Source organism: Lissotriton helveticus, chromosome 12 (assembly GCF_964261635.1).
Source record: "Lissotriton helveticus chromosome 12, aLisHel1.1, whole genome shotgun sequence".
NCBI lineage: Eukaryota > Metazoa > Chordata > Amphibia > Caudata > Salamandridae > Lissotriton > Lissotriton helveticus.
Window position 1 is genome coordinate 693006791 of NC_136073.1, and position 27618 is coordinate 693034408.

Below are 27618 nucleotides of genomic sequence, written 5' to 3' on the forward strand. Positions count from 1 at the left end.
GGACTGATGAGACTGTAAAGGTACGTGTCAACGCAGCAGGGGGCGGGGAGTCTGACTCCTCCTTCTAGTGGGGGTCCTGGGGACCAGCAAAAGCGCCGTAGCAGGTCGCGCTCGAGCCGCAGCTCGCAATCAAGATCTAAGACACGTTAAGACAAGGACTCACAGGAGGCCCAAGAGGACGTACCCTGAATGCAGGGGGAACTGACATTTGCTTTGATGTATGCATGATAACATGACCAGGGCGCTGTGGATTTGGCTGGAGGCCACGTTTGCTCAGGGTTGGGGAGGGAACAACAGCCTAGTTCCACATGGGCTGCGTGATGGGGATCCATTGGAGGGGGTGTTCCCTGGCTCCCAGTTGGGGCCGAGACCACACCCCGACCACGACAGGTGCTTCCGTGTTTGGGAGGTGCAGGGTGGGGGGAGGGGGGGGTGTTGTTGGGGTTTGTTCTAGTTCAAGGGGAGGGTTTGCGCGCAATATGCTGCTTCCGATCTGTGGCGGGAACTGCCGCTGCTGCCTGCGGTAGGATGTGTACAACATATATACCTTTGCACAAATGTCATCAGATAGTGGGGGATCACAGCTAGGTCCTGGCGGGGCACGCCTCATGAGTTGGAATGTGCGGGGGATGCTGGACAAGGTAAAGAGGGGAGCCGTATTTGCCTGGGCTAAGAGAAGGGGGACTGATATCCTATTATTGCAAGAAACCCACCTGATGGGCACCAAAGCGCTCTGCCTCCAACGAAATGGCTTCACTCAGGCATACCATTCTGGCTTCACGAGGTGGTCGTGAGGAGTGGCCATCCTTATACATCGTAGAGTTCCCTTTACATATAGACGCACATGGTCAGATGCACAGGGCAGGTATGTGTTCGTGCAGGGTGAGATTGGGGGTGAGGTTGTGATCATTGGTAGTGTGTATGCACCGCCCCCCCTACAGTGGGCCCTGGTGGAGAAGCTGATGTCTCTTTGGGTGGACATGCCCCCCGCTCTATCTATTGTGGGTGGGGACTGGAACGACGTCATGGAGGTCCCGTGGGACAGATGGCGAAGCACTGCTAGCGCTAGCGAGGTGGTGGAGAGGGAAGGGCAAGCAACCCGGTTGAGGGTGATGGCCGCGGGGCTGGATTGGGTGGACTCCTGGAGGTATAAACATGGGGCGCGCAGGGAATACACGTACTTCTCCTCAGCGCGAGACTCATTCTCGCGACTGGACTACATCTTTGTCCCAAGAGTGATGGCCATCAGGATTCTGTCCGCTGAGATTCTGCCACGGGCACTGTCCGATCATTCTCCGGTATACGTCGTAGTCGACACCGGTCGCATTCGGCAGCCGTTCAGGTGGCGCATGTTGCCTTGGCAATTGATGCAGGCCCCATATCGTGCTCACATGACTTGCGAACTGGCGCACTTCCTGTCCACAAACGCGGGCACAGTGGAATCCCCGGCGATGCTGTGGGAGGCAATGAAGCCCACGCTACGGGGGATTGACATCTCATGGTGCGCGGCAGCGCGTAGGGAAAAGCGTAGGGACCTAGTGCGGCGAGAGGCGGAATTGGAGGATTTGGAGCGCAGAGGGCAGGGGGAGGACGGCAGACAGGTGAGGCGTCAGCTTGTGTTGGCGCAACAGCAATACGCGTCGGTTCTGTTAGATGAAGCCCGACAGGCCTGGCTCGCTACACGTAGCCGCATATATCAGTGTGGCGACAAATCTTGCAAGATGCTCCATCGCTTATGTCAGGGCATCATGCATGCCCAGCCATTGCCCCGGATAGTTACCCCGGATGGGGAGCCGCTTTTGGAACCCGAGGCGATAGCTGGTAGCTTTGCCTCGTATTATGAGACCCTATACGCGCCCCGGGAGTGCTTGGAAGCGGAGATGGTGCAGCGGTTCATAGACGACCTCCCTCCGAGGGCCGTCACGGATGAGGTTCGGGATGTATTGGACCGACTATTGACGGATGACGAGCTGGCTACGGCACTGGGCGAATTGAACCCAGGTAAGGCGCCGGGTCCAAATGGGTTCCCAAGTGAATTCTTTAGACAATATGCGACGCAGCTGACTCCCCACTTCCGGCCGGTCATTGAGGAGGCGTGTGAGAGTGGCAGGCTGCCCCCGGACTGGAGACATGCGGAGGTGGTTGTTTTTCTGAAGCCGGGGCGGCCTCCGGAGGAACATGAGTCCTACCATCCAATCTCGTTGCTTAACACCGAGGCCAAGATACTGGCGAAGGCCCTCGCTAATAGACTCAAGCCCCACATCACAGATCTGGTCCACCCGGACCATGCCGGCTTTATGCTGCAGCGTGCCACTCGACATAATATCAGGCGGGCTCAGGTTGCGATTTCGGCCTGGCGGGGGTTGGGAGAGCGGGCTGCACTGCTGTTGGCGGACATGGACAGGGCGTTTGACTCCCAGAGCTGGACGTATTTATTTGCCCTTTTGGGGCGTCTGAATCTTGGCCCCCGATTGCTGGCCTATGTACGGCTCTTATACACGGACCTCACGGCTGCAGTGCGAGTGGGCGGAGGGATGTCTCGCACTTTTAGCATCCAGCGGGGGACGAGGCAGGGCTGCCCCCTCTCCCCGTATTTATTTGCACTGGTGATGGAACCTCTTGCGGCGTGGGTGCTGATTGACGCTCAGCTGAAGGGATTTCAGTGGTTGACTGACGTGGCAGATAGGATAGCCCTATATGCGGATGACGTGCTGTTTTTCCTTACTGATCTGGAGCGCTCGGGGCCTCGCATTCTGCGAATCCTACAAATTTTTGGCGAAACTTCGGGCCTCTATATGAACCCTGGGAAATCTACCCTCTGGACTCTGGGGGGCCCGCAGCCAGTTGGAGAGTGGGCCGAGGGGATCCGGGTAGCCGCAAACGGAGTGAAATACTTGGGGGTGTTTCTCACGGAGGATTCGTCCGTGGCCTGGGAGCGTAACATTACCCCGGTGTGGGAGCGCATACGAGAGGACTTCAAGATGTGGGCCAGAATGCCGCTTTCTATCCATGGTAGATCTGCCATATTTAAGATGGTGGCGCTCCCACGCCTATTTTATCAATTGCAAAACCATCCGGTGTTGGTCCCACAGAGTTGGTTTTAGCGCCTTAACACGGCGCTGAGTGGCTTTTTGTGGGAGGGGGGCGCTGTGAGAGTTGCCTTGCGGACTTGCTTTCGCTCCACGTACACGGGAGGACTGGCCACATCAGACATCATGTCCTACTACCAGGCATCCCACCTCCTGGTTCTGAACGAATGGTGGTATGCGGACAGGAGCGATCCCGCATATGCGGTGGAGCGAGCCCTGATGGGCGCTGCCTCCTTACATACGCTACTTTACTCGGCGTCCCTCCGGAAATGCCTGCCGTCCACTGCACAGGTGGTCTTTCAGATATGGCGACAGGCCCTGCGTAGGATGGGATGGTGGAATGTCCTAACATTAGAGACCCCATTGTGGCAGATTGGAAGGTTGCCTCAACTCGCTGCCCTGGCGGGCTTCCGAGGTTGGGATGCGATAGGTATCTCGAAACTAGGCGATGTTATGTCGGGGTGTGTTCTCAAGTCCTTTGATACACTGCGGGAGGATTTCCAGATGCCAGGTACCCGGTTCTACAAATACCTCCAGTTTCGGCATGCACTTCCACCATACCTTCAGGGGGTGGAGGACCTACCGGAGTTCAGTCCCGTCGAGGCCAAGGTCTTTATGGGAGAGCTGCCTGACAAAATGATATCCCGCATCTATCAAACCTTAGTGCGGCATTGCTCCACGGACCTTGCACAACTTAGGACAGCGTGGGAGCGGGATGTTGGGGAGCTAGATGAGGAGGAATAGGTGGAGGCGCAGGAGGGACCCAGGGGAGCGGCTATTTCCATGCGCCTGCGACTAATACAATTCAGGTACCTTCATCGTGTGTATTACACTAGGCAGCGCTTGTGGAGGGCGGGCTTGATAGCATGCCCGGAGTGCCTTAGGTGTGGATCGGAGGAGGGTACGCTGCTGCATACAGTATGGGACTGCAGGGTCATAAGGAAGTTCTGGGATGGGGTTTTCAGATGTTTGAATGAGGCCCTGGCCTGGGTGCTTCAGAAGGATCCCAAACTGGCGCTTCTACACGTACTGCCTGGGGTGGGGGGCAATCGGTATAAGCGTCATCTATTATTGTTGGGGCTCACTCTGGCCAAAAGGGACATTGCAAGATCTTGGAAGGTGCCCCAAGCCCCATCACTTATAGCTTGGAAGAATGGGATGGACTTTTGTATGGGCCTGGAACAGCCAATATATGTGGCCAGGGGATGTCCTCGAAAGCACTACAAGATTTGGAAGAGTTGGGCGGACTATCGGGGTCTGGACTTGGAACCACCACCTGAGGACGATGTATTTCAGTTCCCTTGATAGCCCGACAGCCCAAGATGCACAAAGACACTGTGGCAAGTTTGGCAAGTGTAATATGTCTCAAGCGAAACACAGGCGGAGCAGGCAGCGGCGCGCGCGGGGGGAGGGGGGTGGGAGTTGAGCTACCCCATTTCTTTACTGTTTTACTCAATTGTTTGCTCATCTATGAAAATAATTGCATGTAATTTGTGATTGATAACTTGCTTCTAGTGATTGTCTCTGGTCCTCAGGGCATTACTCGATATGTTTTTACCATGCAATCAATAAAATCTGTTTAAAAAAAAAAAAGCATATGTCACATATGATTGGGCATGAAATTCCAAGCAGCAGTGTAATTTAACTTTCATATAATCATATGTAAATAATGAATAAATTAATATGGAGTGACTGTCAGGAGGTAACAACATATGACAGTGTAGGCTGCCTCAGGTGTCGTGGAAAGGTTATTGACAGTGTCACTAAGGCATGGATAAACATAACACTGTGCAATTTAACTATCACACAATCATATATACTGAATGGGCAGTTCAACAAGAATAACAGCGTATTGCCTCACTAGCTCTAGGCTGCCTCAATGTTGTGGAGCAGTGGGGCTCTACAGCAAGCCCATCTGCTTGCCTATCTCTTCCTGTTTGTTCAGTCCATTGGCCACTGCATTCAAGGTATGTATCCATTTGCACTCCTTCAGGTTAAGGGACGTTGAGATGGAGCCACCCCTATGGTTGGGGTTGATCTTTTCCACCACCTTCCATCTGATGCTTTCCGGTGGATGGTTCATGGTAAGGAAATTTTCTACAAGTGGTGCCCCTTGAACCTTGCATCTGATTCTACTCATGTGCTGCAGGACTCTAGATTTCACCTTCTGGGTTGTCTGGCCGATGTACGGTGTGTTGCAGAGGCAGAAGATGATGTAAATGACATTGGCGCTGTTACAGTTTGTGAAGGTAGGCAGTTTGTAAGATTTATTGTTGTGCATTAGTGTGAGCATTCCATGCATGAAGGGCAGGCTTTGCATGAGCCACATTTGTAATGTCCCAGTGTGGGCGGCAATCCCAGTTGGCTCCGCAGGTCCGGTCGTTTAGGGGGTTCCAGGTAGGCCTTTACTACATTGTCCTTCAAGTTCCTGCCTCTCTTGAAGGCAAATAGGGGGTTCTCCTTCGTGTTGATTTCAGAGGCTACCAGATTCCAACATTTTTTGATAATCTTTTTGATGCTGTTGCTTTTTGAGTGAAACGTCGTCACACACACGACGTTGTCTGTACCAGCTTTCTTGTCTTCGGTTTGTAGCAGTTGGTCTCTCGGACAGTACAGGCCCTTTTTCTGGCATGTTTCAATAGTCTTGTGGGGTAGCCACGTTCCCGTAGTCGCTTTGTCAAGACGTCAGTCTCTCTGAAGAAGTCTTCTCTCCGTGTACAATTTCTCCTCATCCTTAAATATTGTCCACAGGGCAAGTTGTCTCTTAGGGTACGAGGATGGTGTGACTCGTATTTCAACAGCGTGTTTCTTTCCATTGGTTTCCTGTACAAGTCACAGTATAGGAGGCCATTTTCCACTTTGAAAGTGATGTCAAGGAAGTCGATGGTCTTCCTATTGTAGTTCATGGTAAATTGGATATCGTTATTTATTCCATTAAGCCATACGCACAACTCTTTCAACTGATCCTCTGTACCTGACCAGATCATGCCCACGTCGTCTATGTATCTCTTCCAGACTGCTATGCAGTCGATGAATGGGTTGTTGTGGGAGTACAAGTGTTCCTCTCCGTAATCATCCATGTAGATGTTCGCCAGGCTGGGTGCGTATGTTGTGCCCATGACTACTCCCTTGCATCGGAAGTAGAAATGTTTTCTGAACACAAAGTGATTCTTCTTCATAGCAATTTCTAACAGGTCAATTAGAAAATCTGTGGGTATCCAATGTGGTGCTGGACATTTATCCAGTGTGGAATGTACTACATCTATCGCCTTGTCTTGGGGTATGGATGTGTAGAGCGATGAGACATCAAGTGTCACCAGGAATTGTGAGCCAATGTCAAATGGCTGATCTTCCGACAATTAGATAATATGCATAGTATTGCGGACAAATAACTTGGTTTTGGAGACCCAGGGTTGTAGAAAGTGGTCAATGAATTGATTGATTGGTTCCAGTATTGACCCACAACCCAAAATAATGGGTCTGCCGGGGGGTTTCTCCATGCGTTTATGTACCTTGGGAAGAGAGTATATTGTGGGTATTCTTGGTTCCTTTCTATTCAGGAATTCCTGTTCCGGTGCACTCAGGAAGCCTCTGCGTACACCATCTTCGGTTAATGCTTCAATGAGGGACTTGATCTCCATTGTGGGATCTCTTGGTGTAGATAAGTAACTCTCCCGTACATCCAGTTATTGCTCAATTTCTTCTATGTATCCCCAGTGATTTGCACCACCACTGCTCCACCTTTGTCCGCCGCCTTGATGACAATGGAGCTGTTCTCACATAGACCATTCAGTGCTAAGGGGCTGGACAGTGGGAAGGATACTCCCATGTCCTTTGTCCAGTTTTGTGCCAGAGTGGGAACCAACAGCTCCCTGAACTGGTTTGAAATGGAGTATACAAGGAGGGCACCAAACATGCCCTTCAAGCAGTCTCAGTGGCACTCGTAAGTGCCCCCACCTTGTCCCAATACACCAAGTCCTGTCAGGTAGGTTGTCACACCTCCCTGTGACAGGATACCTATTGTCCTGCCTTCCTCTGATTGAGCTTGGCTCAGCAGCAGGAGGGCAGAATCGTATCTGGTCGGCAGAACCCATAGTTGCTGTACAGGTCTAGAAGATTGGTCCTGAGAGCACTGAGGGACTCCCGAAGGAGCTTTACAATTGCATGGAATCATACCCCCACAGCATTTACGGTGTGGGGATATGATTACAACATATTTGCTACCAAACGAACAAGTTACTTACCTTCGGTAACGCTTTTTCTGTTAGATACAGTATCTGCCTGTGGATTCCTCACCTTGTGAATATCCCCCTGCGTTAGCAGCATCCGGAAATTCTTTTTGTAGCTTCGCGCCCACGTGGACCGACGTCACAGAGGCACGGCATCGCGCGCGACGCCGCTGACGTCACCGACACCATATCAGGCCCACGCCGGCGTGATGACATCAGTTCCGCCCCTTTTTCCGTGCCTTCGAGGCACACGGACGGACCAATGGCAGTAGAACAAAACAAAGTATACACAGTACACAATGTCCAGATTACACACATAGTGCAAAAACAATAAGGGAAAGCAAAATGTAATAAACATTCCCTTTGACAATAAATATATATAAATATATACAATAAACATGGTATACAAGAGTGGACAATGGGGAGGCGGGCGGGTCAGTGAGGAATCCACATGCAGATACTGTATCTACCAGAAAAAGCGTTACCGAAGGTAAGTAACTTGTTCTTCTGATAGATACATCTGCCTTGTGGATTCCTCACCTTGTGAATAGAGTCCCACAGCAGTCCCCACTCCCGGAGGCGGGTGTCCACTCTCCTATACCAAGAAATCCTGGAGGACAGAGCGCGCAAAGTGGCCGTCCCTCCTCACCTCGGTATCCAAGCAGTATTGCTTCGCGAAAGTGTGGAGGGAAGCCCAAGTGGCCGCTCTGCAAATGTCCTCTACAGCACACCTCTAGAAAGAGCAGATGTTGCAGACTTAGCTCTAGTAGAATGAGCCCTTATACCCTCTGGAGGTTCCTTACCCGCCAGGGAGTAGCAGATCTTGATGCTCAAAATTATCCATCTTGAAAGCGTGCGCTTGTGCACAGATCTTCCTTTCCTGCAGCCAGCAAATCCAACGAACAGCTGGTCATCCAACCTGAACTCTCTTGTCCTGTCCAGGTAGAAGCCCACCGCCCTCTTAGGGTCCAAGCGATGAAGCCGCTCCTCCTCCTTGGAAGGGTGAGGGGGGAGGATAGAAGGTAGGAAGGGTAAAGGATTGCCCAAGGTGAAAAGCAGCCCTGGTCCTAAGAACCATTAGATCAGCATGAATGGATAAAAACGGGGGCCTTGAACTAAGAGCTTGAAGCTCACTTACCCTCCTTGCCGAGGTAATTGCTACAAGGAAGACCATCTTGAAAGACAAATGACTCAAGGGACATGAGTGTAAAGGCTTAAAAGGTGAACCCATCAAAAATGTAAGAACAAGGTTCAAGTCCCATTGAGGTACAATAAAAGGAGTGGGAGGAAATGTATTGATAAGGCCCTTGATGAACCGTAAAACAATAGGTCACTTAAACAAAGAGGGCTGGTCAGGCAAACAAAGGAAAGCCGATAAGGCCGACAAATAACCCTTAATGGTTGACACCGCAAAACCCTGCTGGGCCAAGGAAAGAGCAAATTGAAGAATATTGGACAAATGAGCCCTTAAAGGGTCAATGGACTTCTCCCCACACCAAGCAACAAACTTTGACCATCTATAGGAATAAATGGACTTAGTGGAGTCACGCCTGGCTGACAAAATGACATCCACCACATCGTGTGGGAGAGAAAAGGAACGCAGGTTGCCCCGTTCAATCTCCAGGCATGAAGGTGTAAGGTCTGGAGGTGGGGGTGTAGAACCTGCCCCTCCATCTGGGAGAGAAGATCTGCCATGTGAGGGAGACGGACCGGCGGGTGAGAGGAGAGGTGGAGAAGGTCTGAGTACCACACCATTCTTGGCCAATCTGGGGCGATCAATATAACTTGGGCCTGGTCTTGGCGAATTTTCCTCAGAACCCGAGGAATCAAGGGTATGGGAGGAAACGCGTAAAGGAGTTGCGAGCCCCAACTCAACTGAAACGCGTCCCCCAAGGCTCCCTGCATCGGAAACTGGAGGCTGCAGAATGACGGGCAGTGAGCATTCTCGCGAGTGGCGAACAGGTCCACCCGAGGAGTTCCCCACGTCCGAAAGACGTGACGAACTACCTCTGGATGAAGCCTCCACTCGTGGTCGGCAGAGAACTGCCGACTGAGACTGTCCGCACGAACGTTCTGAACTCCGGCCAGATGATTTGCCATCAGACAAATCTGATGATCCTGAACCCAGGACCAGAGACGCAGAGCCTCTCTGCAGAGACACTGCGACCCCACTCCTCCCTGCTTGTTGACATACCACATTGCGGTCGTGTTGTCCGTCAGGACCTGAACTGACCGTCCGCGTAGGGGAGGGAGAAAGGCCTTGAGCGCCAGACGTATCGCCCGTAATTCCAGCAGGTTGATGTGAAGCAACCTTTCCTCTGGAGACCAAAGACCCTTGACCTCCAGGTCCCCAGATGAGCACCCCACCCTAGAGTGGATGCATCCGTTATTACCGTGGCCACCGATGGAGGAAGTTGAAAAGGCTTTCCTTGCGACAGATTGCCTTCCACGCTCCACCAAGACAGATCCGCTGCAGTTTCGCTGGAGATCCTCACTGACTCCCTGAGATCTCCGTTGTGCTGATACCACTGCCTGCGGAGGCACCACTGGAGTGCCCTCATGTGCCAGCGTGCATGGTTGACCAACAGAATGCAAGAAGCCATCAGACCGAGCAGACGTAAGACCTACAGGACTGGAACAACCGCTCCATTGTAGAATAAAGGAATCATTTCCTGTATGTCGCGAATCCTTTGAGGAGGAGGGAATTCACGACATACAGTAGTGTCCAGTACCGCACCTATGAACAAGTTGCGCTGGGAGGGCACCAGGTGAGACTTGGGTACATTTATCGAAAAACCCAACCTGTGCAACAACTGAGTTGTCTCTTGCAGATCAAGGAGCACCTTCTCTGGCGACTCCGCTTTGATCAGCCAGTCGTCCAGATACGGGAATACAGGAATCCCCGACCTCCTGAGATGTGCTGCCACCACCGCCATCACCTTGGTGAAGACTCGAGGCGCAGTAGTAAGACCAAATGGAAGGACCGCAAACTGGTAGTGTTGCGACCCAACCGTAAAACGGAGATACTTTCTGTGCGACTTCAAGATGGGAATATGAAAATACGCATCCTGCAAGTCGATCGACACTATCCAGTCCTCTTCCAGCAGCGCTTGAAGAACCTGTGCAAGAGTGAGCATCTTGAACTTTTCCTGTTTCAGGTAAAGGTTCAAGATCCTGAGATCTAGGATTGGTCGAAGCCTGCCATCCTTCTTGGGGATCAGAAAATACCGGGAGTAGCATCCCTGACCCCTCTCCTGCTCCGGAACCACCTCTATCGCACCCTTTCTGAACAGTGCCAGGACTTCTTCCTGCAGGAGAAGCAGGTGGTCATCCGAAAAACAAACCTGGCAAGTAGGGTAATTTGGGGGAAACTCCAGAAAGGGAAGAGCATACCCATTCCCCACGAGATTGAGAACCCAAAGATCCGATGTAATCAATTCCCAATCTCGTAGGAAATGGGTAAGCCGACCCCCCACCGGACCCACATGATCCAGAATGGCGGATCTAGGGCTGCTTTGCTGCGTTGGAAGGGGGCTGGGACGGGGAAGAGGAGGAGATTTGACGGCCTTGAGAACGTGCTCTCTGCTTGCCCCTATAAGACCTGTACAGCGTGTTTTGCTGCTGCTGCGGCTGCTGCTGCGTTGACTTGTAGGATCGAAAGGAAGATCTGCTAAATCCTCTAGTACGCCTTTCAAAAGTGCCCCTGGTCTGAAGGCCCAATGACTTGGCTGTCGCCCTGCTGTCTTTAAAGCGTTCTAAAGCAGCGTCTGCCTTCTTGCCAAATAAATCAGATCCGTCCAACGGGAGATCCAACAACGTAGATTGGACATCTGAAGAAAATTCACTCGACTTCAGCCACGCAGCTCTCCTCGTAGCTACAGAAGAGCCCATGACCCTTGCCACAGAGTCCGCCGTGTCCAATCCACTCTGAATCACCTGCCTTGCTGCAGCCTGAGTGTCAGAGATAACCTCCTGGAAGTCTTTTCTATCCTCCTCCGGCAACTTGGGCACCAACTGTTTTACAGTGTCCATAAGGGCGTGAATATAACGCCCCATCAGGCAGGTCGCATTTGTGGACTTCAGCGCCATACTGGCGGAGGAGAAAACCTTTTTAGCAGCCTGATCCTGCTTTCTCGACTCTTTTTCAGCTGGCACCTGAGGAAAAGCTCCCGTTGATCGTTTGGAACAGGCCGGCTGCACCACCAAAATCTCAGGCAGAGGGTGAGTGGATACAAATTCTGGGTCATCAGGAGCAGCTCTGTACCTTCTGGCAACAGCCCTCGACACAGCAGAAGCTGACAAGGGTTTCTTCCAAACCTCTAAAATTGGATCTTTAAGGGCATCATTAAAGGGCAGCAATGGTTCAGTCACCAATGATGGAGAGTGAAGGACCTCTGTGAGAAGATTTGACTTGAACTCAGCAGAAGGTAAAGCAATGTTCAACAAACTTGCAGCCTTCTTAATCACAACATGGAAAGGAGCCACATCTTTAGAGGATTCGTCCGGCACTGAAACCAAATCCCACTCTGGGGACAGTTCAAGGCCACTGGCCACTGAAAGATCCTCAAAAGGGTCCTCAGGATCCTGCAGCTCACCCTCCTCCAAATACTCCTCACGATAGCTCTCTTCCTCCATCAGCCTCTGGGCTTCACGCCTCGACCTGCACTTCACATTCGAAGCCGCCGGATCCAGTGTCGGCTCCGTCGAAGCCGGAGTCGGCGCCGAGCCCGACGCCGGACGAGGAAGAATCCCACGACGTCGCTCAGGGTTCGGCGGCGTCGACTTCGGTGTCGATGGCCTCCCCGGCGTCGGAAAATGCCGATGCGGCGCTGGAGCCGGCATAAAGGGCACAGGAGCATAGGTTTGGGGAACACCCAGACCAAACGCCATCGGACCCGTGGGACCAACAGGAGCCCCAGAGGGGTACATAGCCCCGGAATAAATACCATACATCGCATTTAGAAAATGCGTCGGATCCTGACCTGGAGCCGGAAAGGCTGGGTACGAACCCCCAGGCTGTTCTTGAGGGCGTGGAGTCGATACGACGTCGACCTCCTCTTCAGGCTGGTGCACCGGAGTCGACAGACCTTCGGGCAATTGAGCCTCTCCCTCTCCAACCATCTCCCCTCACCTTCATCCTCCCGATCCGGAGGATGGAATGGAACCGGAGATGGATTCGCTGTCTGCTTCGGCGAACCTGGCGAATTCGGATGCGACGCCTCACCCCAGGCGTCCTGATCTTCCGAAGCCGAATACACCACCTCTTTCTCAACCAGCTTCACCTGCGACTTCGGCTTAGAACCCGAATCCTTCCTCGAGCGATGTCAGGATTCATGGGTCCTCTTTTTATGCTTCTTTTTAGACGACCTCGAAGCATGGGCCGAGGACGAGTCCGATCGCGATCTCGAGCGAGATCTTGACCTCGAGCGTCGAATCCACGACCTCGATTTCTTCTTCTCCTTACTTCCTTTAAGCTTCGCCACAAGAAGCTTAGCTTCTCTCTCCCGGAGGGCCTTAGGTGTCATCTTCCTACAAGACCGGCAGTCATCGACGTCGTGGTCGGAGCTAAGACACCATAAGCAGCATTCATGCGGATCCGTAATGGACATGGTCTTGCCGTATTCCCCACAGGCTGTCGAAAGAGAAGACAATGAAACACCAACAACACAAGGTAAAAAGGTACTGCAAAAGCTACGGACGATCCCTAGAAAACCGTTAGCATCGACGACGTGGAAAGAAGGGAACTGTTGTCATCACGCCGGCGTGGGCATGATATGGGGTCGGTGACGTCACCGGAGTCGCGCGCGATGCCATGCCTCTGTGACGTCGGTCCACGTCGGCGCGAAGCTACAAAAAGAATTTCCGGATGCTGCTGACGCAGGGGGATATTCACAAGGTGAAGAATCCACAAGGCAGATGTATCTATCAGAAATGACAGGGTTTGTTACAGCTAGTTTAGAGAAGGTCATCACGTGATGACGCATGGTCTCTGTTTCTTAATGGCTGAGGCAATTACAACCCGGGAGAATGGACTCTGAAGGCTCATGCAGGGTACCCTTGCACTTAAAACCGAGCACTCTGCCTTCAGGATGGAAAGGCCTGCCTTAGGGGTGACTTATTGGTTTTTAATGTAGTGACCTCAGATATAAGAAACGTATATCTGTCGTAAGTGGTGCTAGCACCAGCATACACAGGATGAAATGGCCGGCCTGTAGTCAAAATGTGAGTGGTCTCTCATGGGTGGCATAATACATGATTCAGCCCAAGGGAGACCCCTGTTGTACCTATGCCCTGGGTACCTTAGTACCATATACTAGGGACTTATCAGGTTACACCAGTTAGCCATTCTGGAGTGTACCCAAGCACACACCATGTCCAATTTAGGGATTAGCAGGATCTCAGTCAGACTAGTCAGAAAAACATAATGACACCAGCAAACAGTGGGGGTAACCATGCAGAAGGATCCTACCTTCCTACATAACCCCCCCCCCCCAAACTAAAGGAGATAAATCTAACCTTGCCCAGTTGAGTCTTTATTTCCTAAGTGGTCATCTAAGGAAGGCCCTGCATTGGCATGGATACTCCCTATGTTATAGTCGACTGAGATGTGTGTCCCCCCCCCTTTAGGGGCTTGGATCCTCTCAAAAGTTTGATGTGTCTACCTGTCAGCTGTTTGAGCCAAGAGTGTCTGATTAGGGAAGTGAGGCCCTAACAGGTTGGTCTCAACTTCTTCAGAGCACTGGCCACAACAGAGGCCTTTCTCTCTATGCCTTATCTGTACTTATCCCTGGGAGTTCACCTTTGGGTGCTTACAGCTTTTGGTTGAACCTGTTTGGCTGTGTAGGGCAAGCGAAGGTTTGGGACAGCCTTCTCCCATGTTTTACTTTGCCCAATAGAGTCCATTTGGGGGATGTCACTTGCTAAGTGTAAGAGGATCCCTCAGATTGCTGAGGATTATCCACCTGACTAGTAGTACTATGCAGGGATCCCTATACTGTGGAGGAGGGAATTCCTCTTGGCAGTGGGCCCTTTGGGGTCCACTGACATGCCTGGCCTCTGCAGCACTAGGTTGACTGAGGCCTGGCAGAAAGAGACAGGATACCTGATCCAGATGGGGTACCTCCTTGGAAGGTTCCCCTGGCCTCTGTGGCTTCGGCAAGACAGGCCTGACCTCCTCTGGGGCAGTTTCTTCAGAAGTGGTAGGATCAGTTTCCTGGAGAGGGGGACCCTCACCTAAAGTCTGGGGGGAGAAAGGCTTTTCTTTCTCGCTTATGCTCTCTGTTGGAGCAAGGTGTGCCATTCTTTCAGGCTCCACTGCTGCTGGAATTCCCTGTGGTTGGACTGGGGCCCTAAGGGTCACACCAACCTGCTCAGGGAGGCCTAAAATTTCTAGATAGGTGTTCAGTTCTACTTCACCCCAGGCTGAAGTTTCCAGATCATTGCCCAAGAGGCAATCTGCAGACAGGTTTGGGAACACTGCAACCCCTTTAGTGCCAGTGACTCCTCTCCAACTCAGATTGACTATTGCCATGGGATGGTCTGTCCTAACACCATCAGTGTTGGTCATCTGATACATGTACCCAGGTAAAAGCGGAAGTGGGGACACCAGTTTTCCTATCACCAAGGTGACACTAGCCCATGTGTTCCTACCATTAATCAGAGGCTCCTGTCTAGAATTGCCCAAGGTATTGGAACTTACAGTAAACGTGGCAAAACCCATGCCACCATTACAGACTAAGGTGGCCTGGGTGGGGGATCTGGCTAGGCCATTATCCACCTCAGTACCCCATGGGTACCCAAATAAAATTGTGGGTGCACTATTAACACCTGGAGGGCTACTAATTGGGGCAGAAGGGGGTGTAGCAGTTGGGGTATTATCATTGCAAGCCTTGGGGCAATTGGAGTCCCATTCCTTGTGGCCTTTCTCTTTGCAGACATAGCAATAACGTTTCTTTCCAGGGGAAGAAGGAGTTTGGGACCAACCCCCAGAGAAATACTTTTGGGGACCTTCAGAGGACTTCTCTTTAGACTTATCCCCACCTTTCTCTTGGGTTTCGAAAGAATCCTTCTTTCGGTCACCACCACCTCCATGGTTTTACTGCTTAACCCTGGTGTGGACCCATTTGTCTGCTTTCTTTCCCGATTCTTGGGGAGAGGTCAGATCAGAGTCCATCAGGTACTGGTGCAGTAGCTGGTTCTGACAGTTATTAAGGATGTGCTCCCATTTTTCTAATTTTACATCTTTCATAGTGCTGTACCTTACTTTCATGAAGCCAGCCTTCCAGAGCTTTAATAGCACTAACAATGAAGTCTACCCAGTCTTGGGTGTGTGCCTTCTGGGTGTCTCTGAACTTAATTCTGTACTGTTCAATGGTTAAGTCAAACCCATCAATGAGTGCACTCTTCAGAACTGAATAATTTTCAGCATCCTCTTCTCTAACTATGCTCAGCTTATCTCTACCTTTGTTAGCAAAGGAGAGGCACTGGATAGCTGCCCACTGCTCGTGAGGACGTTTTGAGCTTTGCAGGCCCTCTCCAAGGTAGACATCAATTTCTGAATGTTATCCCCCTCCTGGTAAGGAGGGACTATCCTGGTTAGGTTCCTAGTGTCAAAGGATGGTTCCCTGATTCTAGGTACACTTGGGCTGCCAACATAGGAATCTTCCGCAAAACACCCAAGGGTCTTGACTCGTTACTCAGCACGGCTGAGCCAAACTGAACTAGAAAGCAACACAAGCGCCTCTGCTGAGAAAAGTTATTTTCAAACAAGTATGAGTCCAGCTGGTGTTCAGAATAAAGCATAAACAACCTGCAAAATCATTTAGCAACTAAGGATTTATTTTTCTTTTCAAAAATTATTTTTGTTTATAAGTAACACAATATTTTTAGTGCATGGAAAGAACGGCAAATTTTTCTTATATATATATGTACAGTGGACAACAATTACATGTGAAAAAGTTATTTACACACTCTCAACACTCGTGGCCTTCCAATCATGCAAAACACTTGCATACACAAAAATCAATAAAACAATGCAAACAACAACTAAATACAACAATACAAAAGTACATGAAACCACGTATCGGTCATGAATCAGTCGGGTGAATCCCTTGGTATTTTTTGAGAAATATTCCTAAAGTCTTTTCAACTGAATTTCAGAAAAGGATTATTCTTCTTTAGAGAGATTGATACATGAGTTGCTTTATAACGCAAGAGATGTGGACCAGATACGTGGGAAAGGTGGTCGACGCGTTTCGAACCCGTACAAATAGTGGGGTTCTCCTCAGGACCTGTACTGGTTCTGTGGAAATAATCAGAAATGGGGTGCTTAGTCTAGCGAACTAATTGAAAGCGAGAGACACTCACCCAGAGTCAAACCAAAGCCTACCTTTAGCAATTGAACCAGAGTCATATAATTCAAGACTAGAGAAGTCAAGGTTTCAAAGGTTTCACCGTGGTGTGCATACAGGGGCTGTGAATAAAAAGAAATAAAACGAAATGAAACAAGTGCGCTTAGTTTCAACCCTTCAGCGTCTATTCTAACTGTGTGGCGCGGAGGTAGGTGTTTACCTGCACTGGTGTCAGCGGTTGTTTAGACGTTTAGTCCATGCTTCTGTTTTCCGCGGAGCGGGCTTGATTTGCGCTTCTGCTTCACTAAAAGGGGGGGGGGGAGGGGGGAGAGGCCTATGGTTAGTTTTATGATGAAACTTACGTGACCAGAAACTAACGGTCATCGTGAAAGCTACGTACCGGGTTAGACAACGGGTCCTTCGTCCTCGGAGTCGGGCTGCAGAGTGAATCAGAGCTGCAGAGCTGTTTGGACTGGTACTTCCTGGTTGAAAAAGCTCAGGGAGACTTCTGGGACTTGTAGTTAACTTCAGAGCCAGTGGTTCAAGTGTTGGTTTTATATATCTCTGACATCTCGTTCAGTCCTCGCAGAGCAGTATTGTACTTCATTATTAGTAATGCCTCACGTTGGGCTAATTTGGCATCCAAATCTCCGCCCCTGGGATCTTTTTCAATTTTCGACAATACTGTCCATCTTAGGTCCGATTGTTTATGTTTCATATTAGTCCAATGGTTAACTAATGGGGCGTTTTCTACGCCTCTCCTTATCCGGGATTTATGCAGAGTGATCCTGCTCCTTATTTCTTGTGTGGTCTTCCCTATGTAAACCAAAGGACACGGGCAGATGATAGCGTATACAACATTTTTAGTTTTACAATTTGTAAATGTTTCATGCTTCCAGTGAATGTTTTCAAATGTGAAGACAGAGTCCTCAATGGTTTCATCGCAGCATGTACACGTGCCGCATTTGTGGTGGCCTTTGGGGGGAGGTAGTCCAAATAGACTTTGTAGGGTAGGTGATTTCACCGGCGGGAGGGCAGCTCTTATGATGTGATTCGCTATGTTTTTTTCTTTTTTGAAAGCAAACAATGGTGGGGCTGACAGATCTTCATGCAGATTTTTAAGTAGATGCCAATTGGACAAAATCAGTTTTTTATATTGATTTGCTGCTGGGCAAAAGGTGGTGACGCATACCATTCTCCTGAGATCTTGTTTCACTTTCTTTTCAAGTAAGGTCTCTCTGGGAGTCCACCATGCTCTTTTGAGGGAATTTTTTAAGAGTTTTTTGGGGTATCCTCTGAGTGTCAGGCGTTCTTTTAAATGGCTTGCATGTTTGAAATATTCCTCTTTGGTGGAACAATTCTGTCGGATTCTCAGGAATTGCCCATAGGGCAAGTTCTCTTTTAGATTTCGCGGGTGGTTGCTGGTGAAATGTAGCGCTTTATTTCTATCGGATGGCTTGCGAAATAAAGTTGTACTGAGTCCCTGTGCTTGTGGTTGGATTTCCACGTCTAGAAATGTGATAGATTCCTTTGATGATGTTGCTGAAAATTGGATATCGGCTGTTCTTGAATTGAGCCATTCCACAAACTTGTTCAGATCTTCTTGGTTCCCTGTCCAGATTAGAAACAGATCATCTATATAGCGCATATAGTTGGAAATATGATGGCCATATGGATTGTTGTTATAAATAAATTTTTCTTCGAATAGCCCCATAAACATAATCGCCAGCTCAGGGGCATAGGGACAGCCCATCGCTACCCCTTTTATTTGGAAAAAGAACTCTGAATCAAAGGTAAAAAAGTTCTTTTGAAGTGTCAAACGAGCTAGGTCGAGAATGAAGTTAGTTGGGACTCTCATCGGTCGTTCTCGATTCTCCAGAAAAAAGGTTAAGGTTTCAAGTGCCTGTTCCTGCGGAATCTGTGTGTATAAGGACACTACATCTAGTGTCACTAGCAGTTGATTTTCACTATTAAAGTTGATCGACGCTATTCGATTGAGGAACGCCGTGGTGTCTTTCAGGTGGGCTGGAATTGTCTCAATAAAGGGTTTAAGGAAGAAGTCGATGTACTTCGCCACCGGTTCGAAAAGTGAGTCGCAGCCAGATATAATCGGCCGACCAGGAGGGTTGGCCTCATCTTTGTGCATTTTGGGGAGAACGTAGAACACTGGGGTTCTGGGGCTTTTATTTTGTAAAAATGTAAGTTCCTTGGGCCCGACAAATCCTTGATCGAATCCTTTCTGGATTATGTCAAACATTTGATTTTTTATATCTAGAGTGGGATCTTTGCCGATGCGCCTGTAGCAGTTTTGGTCATTGAGTTGACGGAGAACTTCATTCTTATATTTGTTGACATCCCATACCACAATTGCTCCGCCTTTATCGGCCTGTTTAACCACAATGTTGTTATCATTCTTGATGGTTGATATGGCATCCTTCTCTGCTTTTGTGAGGTTGTATTTCACGAAGGTTTTCTTTTTTTCTAGGGCAGAAATCCCTGAAAGCATGGTTCGTTCAAATGTAATGACTTCCTTAGGGATATTTGGTCCTTTTGGACAGAACGATGATTTCTTTCTTAGACCTGTCACCTCTTCTGTTTGAACTTCTTCAGATCCCTGAAAGAAGGTTTTCAGGCGAATTTTTCGACAAAATTCTAATGTCTCCAATTTCATTTTAAAGTAGTCCGTAGGGCGTGATGGGACAAAATTAAGACCTTTTGTTAAAATAGATATTTCGGCTGGAGTAAGAGTTCTGTTGGACAAATTGAAGATGGGGGATTTGGTTAGTTCTTGTAAAACTTCTGGCGTGTTCTCATCTCCCATGGTTGGGTAAACCGGGCTCTGCCGCGGGGTTTCGGTTGGCCGCGTCCTAAAAAAGGCTGTTGATTCTGCTGTTGATATTGGCCTGGTCGGTCGTCCGTTCTGTTTTGGTATTGGCGACTCGTATTCTCAGGCTCGCTCCCGGATGATGAAGTTGTATCAGAAAAAGTGATGAATTTTTGGCGAGATCTTCCTTGATTGCCCTGTAAATATCGACGTGAGTCGGCCCGTGTGTAAAAATCCTTATTTAAGTAAGGGTAAGCGGACTCCAACGAAAAGCTCTTCTTGTCAATTTCGAATTTGTTGCTCTTCTGAGCTACTGTAACGTCTTTAAATTCTAAAATCTCTTTATCTATTTTGTCCAAAAGTGTTTTTGAATCTGAGATTAATTGGTTGTTTTCAATCTCTCTCTGGAGGATAGATATTTCTTCCAGTTCTTTAACTGAAATCCTATGTGCCGTTTCGATGGTCAGGACCATAAGGTCCCGGCTACACTTGGTTTCAATTCCGCTAAAGTCCTTTTTGTAATCTGGGTCTTCTGTGAAGATTACAGGAATGTTGCGGACAATTAGTCCTGCTGGAATAGTTCCAGCCCGAAGGTGTTGAAGCAAAAAATGGCCGTGTAGGTCCGTGCGGATCTGTTTTTTACGTAAACGAGTTAGTTTGTCTGACTCGTTTTGTGTATTGGCTGTAACGCTAAGGGTTGCTGAGGCAAACACTGGGGGGTCTCTCATTAATTTCTGTATATGTTCCTCGCTAAAGGAAACTGTGTCTTTCTCGGCCATAACAAGAATTAAAAATAAAATAAAATAAAAAGTGTGTGAAGGAGTAAAAGTTTAGAAAGTGAAAAAGTGAAAATGAAGTGACCAAGCACACTAGCCCGACAGCTGGGCACAACACAAGTTCAACAACAAACAATTACCCTGAGACAGGCTTTTTCTGTCTGACAGGACCTCGCGAGCGTCCGCCCGCTACGAGAACCGCAAAACACCCAAGGGTCTTGACTCGTTACTCAGCACGGCTGAGCCAAACTGAACTAGAAAGCAACACAAGCGCCTCTGCTGAGAAAGGTTATTTTCAAACAAGGATGAGTCCAGCTGGTGTTCAGAATAAAGCATAAACAACCTGCAAAATCATTTAGCAACTAAGGATTTATTTTTCTTTTCAAAAATTATTTTTGTTTATAAGTAACACAATATTTTTAGTGCATGGAAAGAACGGCAAATTTTTCTTATATATATATGTACAGTGGACAACAATTACATGTGAAAAAGTTATTTACACACTCTCAACACTCGTGGCCTTCCAATCATACAAAACACTTGCATACACAAAAATCAATAAAACAATGCAAACAACAACTAAATACAACAATACAAAAGTACATGAAACCACGTATCGGTCATGAATCAGTCGGGTGAATCCCTTGGTATTTTTTGAGAAATATTCCTAAAGTCTAAACAACCGCTGACGCCAGTGCAGGTAAACACCTACCTCCGCGCCACACAGTTAGAATAGACGCTGAAGGGTTGAAACTAAGCGCACTTGTTTCATTTCGTTTTATTTCTTTTTATTCACAGCCCCTGTATGCACACCACGGTGAAACCTTTGAAACCTTGACTTCTCTAGTCTTGAATTATATGACTCTGGTTCAATTGCTAAAGGTAGGCTTTGGTTTGACTCTGGGTGAGTGTCTCTCGCTTTCAATTAGTTCGCTAGACTAAGCACCCCATTTCTGATTATTTCCACAGAACCAGTACAGGTCCTGAGGAGAACCCCACTATTTGTACGGGTTCGAAACGCGTCGACCACCTTTCCCACGTATCTGGTCCACATCTCTTGCGTTATAAAGCAACTCATGTATCAATCTCTCTAAAGAAGAATAATCCTTTTCTGAAATTCAGTTGAAAAGACTTTAGGAATATTTCTCAAAAAATACCAAGGGATTCACCCGACTGATTCATGACCGATACGTGGTTTCATGTACTTTTGTATTGTTGTATTTAGTTGTTGTTTGCATTGTTTTATTGATTTTTGTGTATGCAAGTGTTTTGTATGATTGGAAGGCCACGAGTGTTGAGAGTGTGTAAATAACTTTTTCACATGTAATTGTTGTCCACTGTACATATATATATAAGAAAAATTTGCCGTTCTTTCCATGCACTAAAAATATTGTGTTACTTATAAACAAAAATAATTTTTGAAAAGAAAAATAAATCCTTAGTTGCTAAATGATTTTGCAGGTTGTTTATGCTTTATTCTGAACACCAGCTGGACTCATCCTTGTTTGAAAATAACCTTTCTCAGCAGAGGCGCTAACATAGGAATCTTATCGGAGATTTTTCCTAGCTTTTTGGACTTCCAGGGCCTCCTTGTCTAAGGCCAACGGATCTTGGCAGAACTGGAGTATAACTGTCTCAAGTTTGATCAGGTAGTATTTCTTCTCCACAGAGTCCTCTCGTTGGCTAGAGACTAAGGTCCCAATGGATGTCCTGAAGCATTGGACTCAGCACAGGGTGACCTAGATTGCCTCTGTCTGCTCTGAACCCTCCCAGGAGGAATAAAGGGGGACCTACTTCTTGGGACACCGTCCGTGCCATCTGCAATCCTCTGGCTCAGAGTTCATCAAGGTGGAGTCCTCAGACTCCTCTTTCTCATGCTCAGAATTAGGGCCTGTGGGAGAGTAGGGCCTGCTTCCTATGGTTACCTCCATTTTTTGCTGTGATTCTTTGGTTGTTCGACTTTAGTGTGGCTGTGGACCTGCTAATCAGGCCCACAGCCCAGCTGTTCTCTCTCTAAATTGATCCCATGTACTTTAGGTACATACCAGATTGGTTCCTGGGTCACCCTTGAGAGCCCCTGTATAGTGTACCATAGGTACCCAGGGCATAGGTGCACCCTAGGCATACCCGGGGCTGGAGCATGTATTGTGCCACTCCTGGTTTGCCTTCCAAACCGACACCACAGCTATGTTCACACAGCCTGGGTACGGTGGTGTAATCACCCCTTACTTAGATATAGTATACCTATATCTATATACATATATAGACACATGTACACCTATAAGCCACTCCTAATGCAGACCTCGACAATACTGGAGGTAGAGTGCTTGGTTTTATGTGTGAGTTATATACTCACTTGGTTTTATGTGAGTATATAGCCATACCATATACTCTTAAGTGCATTATAATCCTTGCGGTTAATACTAACTTTGGTTTGGCTTTATCAAAACATATCATATAAGGTGTCAAATACTTTGGAATACTACCCCCGCCAGTCCTTGCAGCGGGGGTAGCATTCCACCCTTCTAGAGGGAGAAGACATGTAGTTACTGGTTTACCCGGTTTAAGTTAAACAGAGCCTCAGCATCGCAAAATGGATGCTGCTGGCACAGACACGCGTCTGCCCTCCTGCTGCTGGACGAAACTCTGGAAGTTAAGGCCTGGACAATAGGTTTCCTGTCAAGGGAGGTGCTGGCACCTCCCCAGACAGGCTCCTAGTGTATTGGGGCAGGGAGGGCTGCATTCAGTGAATGCTTTCCAGACACTGCCCGGGGCAAAAGGTGCTCCATGCATTTCCCAGTTCAAACCGGTTGCTGGTGCACTCAGCCCCAGCTCAGGCGCAAAACTGGACAAAGGGGAAGGGGTGTAACCACCCCCACTCCAGGTCCACCCATAGGAGGGACCTTAAAGTTAGTCCAACCCCTAAACTTACTATAAGTATAGAACCCCAGTCCCTAGGACTTTAGATTACCCTGGACGAACCTCTGCAACACATATCCAGGACCTTCAACATTCCATTTCGACTGGAAGACGGAGGAAATCTCCCTTGTAGTCAAGGAGTGACCACCCTGTTCAAACAGGCACCAACAGCATCGTTCCAAGTCTGCATTTTCGAGGCTCCCGCCGGATCCCAAAGAATCTGTGACACAGGACACAGACTTCCAGACATCTCTGACCCCGACCTTCGCTCACAGCAAAGCTGAGACCCGTGGCGGACACGAGAGATGTGGGACCGGAACTCCTAGACATCCTGCATTTTGCTACCTGCATCAACTTCCCAAGGTTTCCCGAAGTTGTGCATTGGGGGCTTGAAGCCTCAGCCCGAGCACCTTTTGCACCAAAGCTCAGAGGCCCACACTCCATGAGTGTCCCGTGGGCCAGCTTTGTGCATTTCCGCTCGACGTGCCTTTGCGGTTCCTAGTCCGTTGGCTAGTGAGCCCCCAAGAAGACCAACCTTTGTTCCAATTTGCTTTCCTGGTTGCTCCAGGCTTGCTCCAACTTCCCTGCAAAGCAGAAGTTCCACAGACCTTACTGGTTTTCACCGAAGCCAATCTCGACATCCTGCGTGGGTTGCGTTTGCCAATGCTTGCTGGGTCCAATCCGGATACCGAAACCGCAGTCAACTAGATCCTTTGTGGGACAGCTCGAATCCAGCTCCTGGCTGTCGTCGACGCCTCCTGGACCTCGTGGCTAAAGAGACAAACTTCACCTTTTCACCTGAAATCACCCGACATCTGGTGGCATCTTTCTATCGCCGCCCTGGTCACTGACTAGTGGTCCAGACTCTGTCTCCTCTGCTTTCAGGTTGTTCACATCTCCGATCCACCCTTGGATCCACCTGGACACTTTTCCTCTGGTCGCCTGCAGCACTTCTTCGCAGCTCTCCATTGGAATTGATGACGAAACCCGAAACGAACAGGCACTTTTGCACCCGGCTTCCCTGGGTAAGGTAACACGAGTACTCCGGTGCTCCCATGGGTATTGACTCTACAAGTCTCCTAGTCTAAAAGGGTTCCATCGCAGTTCACCTCCTTGTACACTTTTTCTTTTAAATTGTAACTTGTTTGTTCCCCATAGAAAGTCAATGGTAACCCGCGGCTGTGTTAAGACACTGCACGCGTCTCCCGTGGGCCTCCTACATCCTAACCTTTGGTTGTTCTGAGTAGCCCCAGCGATTCCACAGGCCCTAGGCCTACTTTTTATTCCTCACATGGTTCTTATACCACTTTTTTAGTATATTGTTTGTGAAGCCCCTAGGGCAAAACGTATACTGTGCAACTTATCGTCTGCTAATTAAGTTTCTTGTATTGTACTTTTACCTCTGACCTCATAAAGAGTCCAGAGGGGTTGTGTTTAGAATAAATACATATATATTTGATATATACCTTGTGTGGTGTACTTTCATTTGGTACTCAAGAGATTATAAATGGTAAAAACACTTGCTTAACTCGTCTCCAAGTCTAAGCCTGAGGGCTGCTCTCCACAGCTACCACTAAGGATAGCTTTCTATAAAGTTGACTTTATAACCTACCATCATAAGGGGTCGATTAGACTGGTGCAAGGTGCCCACTAGAACTAGTGGACATCATATACCAGGCTAACTTCTCACAGGGCCCCTGAGGGTTACCCTCCTGACCCATCTCCTGGAGCATCCCCACCCACTTTGTACTGATCCCCTGACCTGTCACAGTTCAGGAGATCATCTAGGATAAGCTGCTCTAAGAGATGCTTAGTGGTTGGATTGCTACTTGTCTTTAACTTCCTAGACGTGCACAGGGTCCTCAGTTCCTGGAACTTAAGACCACTGTATCTAGAAGACTGGCCCCACAGGGGTCCACATAGAAAGAAATGCCTAGGTGTAGTGTGGTGTTGCACTTACCTACCCCAGTGGAAACTAAACGTTCTAACATAGAAACAAGGGCTGTACTAGACTGTTATCAACCAATCTATAAGTTCAGTAGAACTTACTTAGTCTATCTAAATATTATATGTGCTGGTAAAACAATGCAGGCTTGAATCCCAACCGCTGCAGACAAATATATTCCTATATACAAATATACAAATGTATATTTGTATATAGGAATATATTTGTCTGTGTACTGTTTCCTAGCGATGTATCATGTTCTATTTTTATGTGTCTGACAACAGATGGTAATACCACTATATTTAATAATGAGGAATGTATTCCGACTGGCATAAGGGGATATTTTGACTCTTTTTTGTTTAAACTTCAGAATCTTGCTGAATTTGTCCTGATGAAGACACAAAGCTTGTGTCGAAACGCGTCGACAGGAATCAGCACCTTCAATGAATTTCGGGAATCATCTATGTGTTAACAATTCCCTGATTATTGTACAATCTTTATCTTGAAGATTTGTCCTTTTAAAACAAATTCTTAACCCCCCTTTTATAACCATGTGTATTATTGAATATGCTCATATCAATTTTTATAAACGTAATTAAACTTTCTATGTTATCATACAATATTTTTCTTTGAGTTTTTTCTCCTTATGGTGTGTCTACCTCCCTGCATACTTGTTTTTCTCAGACATTGTGTTTTTTCATTTGGCCTGGGCTTTTACCCTTGCACATTAAATGGCTGACCACACTTACAAAGCCTGGAAAATCGACTCCGGGTTTCTTAGAGGGGTCCTGCTCATGCAGGGGCACCCTCACACTTGTAACCAAACACCCTGTCCTCAGGACTGAAGAGCCTGCCATAGGGGTGACTTATGGGTTTAAAGTGTGGTGACCTCAGATATAAGGGAACTTATATCTGTTGTAACTTACACAGGCTACAATGGCAGGCGTGTAGTCACAGTTTGAGGGGTCTCTCATGGGTGGCATAATACATGCAGCAGCCCATAGGAGACCTTGGTGTACCTATGCCCTGGTAAACTAAGTACCATGTACTAGGGACTTACAGGGGTACACCAGTAGCCTGTTGTGAAGGTACCAAAGTACACACCATTGTCAAATTTAGGGAGGACTCACAGTGACTGGGGTCCTGATTAGCAGGAGCCCAATCAGACTATTCGGAAAACCGAATAAAACCAGCAAATAGTGAGGGTAACCATGAAAGCAGATCCTACTTTCCTACAGGCATCATATGCCATCATTATAGATTCTAGAGCTAGGTACTGCACCCTATATAGTCAAAAAGCAGTATTGTGAAACATTGTGAAACAGGTTTACATACCTGAGGAGAGAAGCGCACTGGGGGGTCGGCCGGCCATTCAAACCTCATGACATCTGACTTACTACGATTGGTCATTGTAAATGTTGCCTGATAACGCTTTCCAACGTGGCAGTCCCCAAAATGAAGGTGATCAGTACGGGTTGCTTTAAGAAAGAGAATAAAATATGGTCTCTAAGATATTCGGAGATGAAAGCATGTGTGCAATTTCACTTGTTCAAATTCCTTCACTCTGCACACACCACAGAGGTCACTATTGCTCACCCTCTACTTGATCGTCCTCCAGCTGCCCTTCAGCATTTTCCAAACTGCTGACCGAGGCAAGATTGTGGATGTTGTCCAGGGTGAGGTCATCCTCATATCCCTCTCCCACCAACTGCACATTGTTCTCCTCATATTGGTTATCCACCACTGCCAAGCGGATTGTGGCCTTGAAGGGAAGGGCCACATTGGGTTTGAACAGCACAACAAATTCAGCCGATTCTCCTGAGTTCAAGATGAGGGAAGCTGTATGAGCTTTGCGCCCTGCAAAGGACAGAAGACAAATGAACAACAGATAATATTCAGCATCAAAACACCAGAGAAGTCCCATCCTTTGAGCACAGACTGAGTAAGAATTGACAAAGTCGACAGAACTCGCTTTTATTGGGAGATTGTCAACCTATTTTTTTGGCCAATGCTTTTTTGCCGTGACACTCCAGTCTAATTTTTCCTTCTAAAATGGCATCCGTCATCTTGTAATGGCAAATAAAAAAGGCAAGCTGTTATGTATGCATACACATTTGGCCACCATCATGGAAAGTTAAAACATTACAATTCACCATTCCAAGATGCCACCAGCAGGAGTACACATTTGGCATAATGTACAGACAGCTATTTTAAGTCAACTATTCCAACATGACTAAAGTTCGTTTTAGAACACTACATATAGAAAATAGACATGTGTGCGAGTGCAATACAAAAGAAGTGAGTGACCTAATGGCAGTGGGCAGGCGCTGGACCCTTGCAAAAAGGGAAAAAAATTATTAGAGGAAGGAGTAAGGAGCATCGGGTGTGAAAGCAAGATGCCGGGCAGCAGTGTGCATCTGCTGGGTTCTCGCACAAACATCCTCTGGGAGATGGGTTCACTATATATATATATATAATGGGGGATG

General features: G+C 48.1%; 1 protein-coding gene across 2 annotated transcripts in view; it reads right to left on the reverse strand.

Moving 5' to 3' along the window:
* HYDIN (HYDIN axonemal central pair apparatus protein) overlaps positions 1 to 27618 on the reverse strand; it is a 3619565-nt gene that overhangs the window by 936059 nt on the left and 2655888 nt on the right. For both annotated transcript variants that reach the window (XM_078670948.1, XM_078670947.1), the window contains 2 exons: positions 26729 to 26989; positions 26468 to 26610 (listed from right to left, as the gene is read on the reverse strand). In XM_078670948.1, coding sequence (XP_078527074.1) covers positions 26468 to 26610; positions 26729 to 26989 — 404 coding nt within the window. The remainder of the gene's footprint in view (positions 1 to 26467; positions 26611 to 26728; positions 26990 to 27618) is intronic.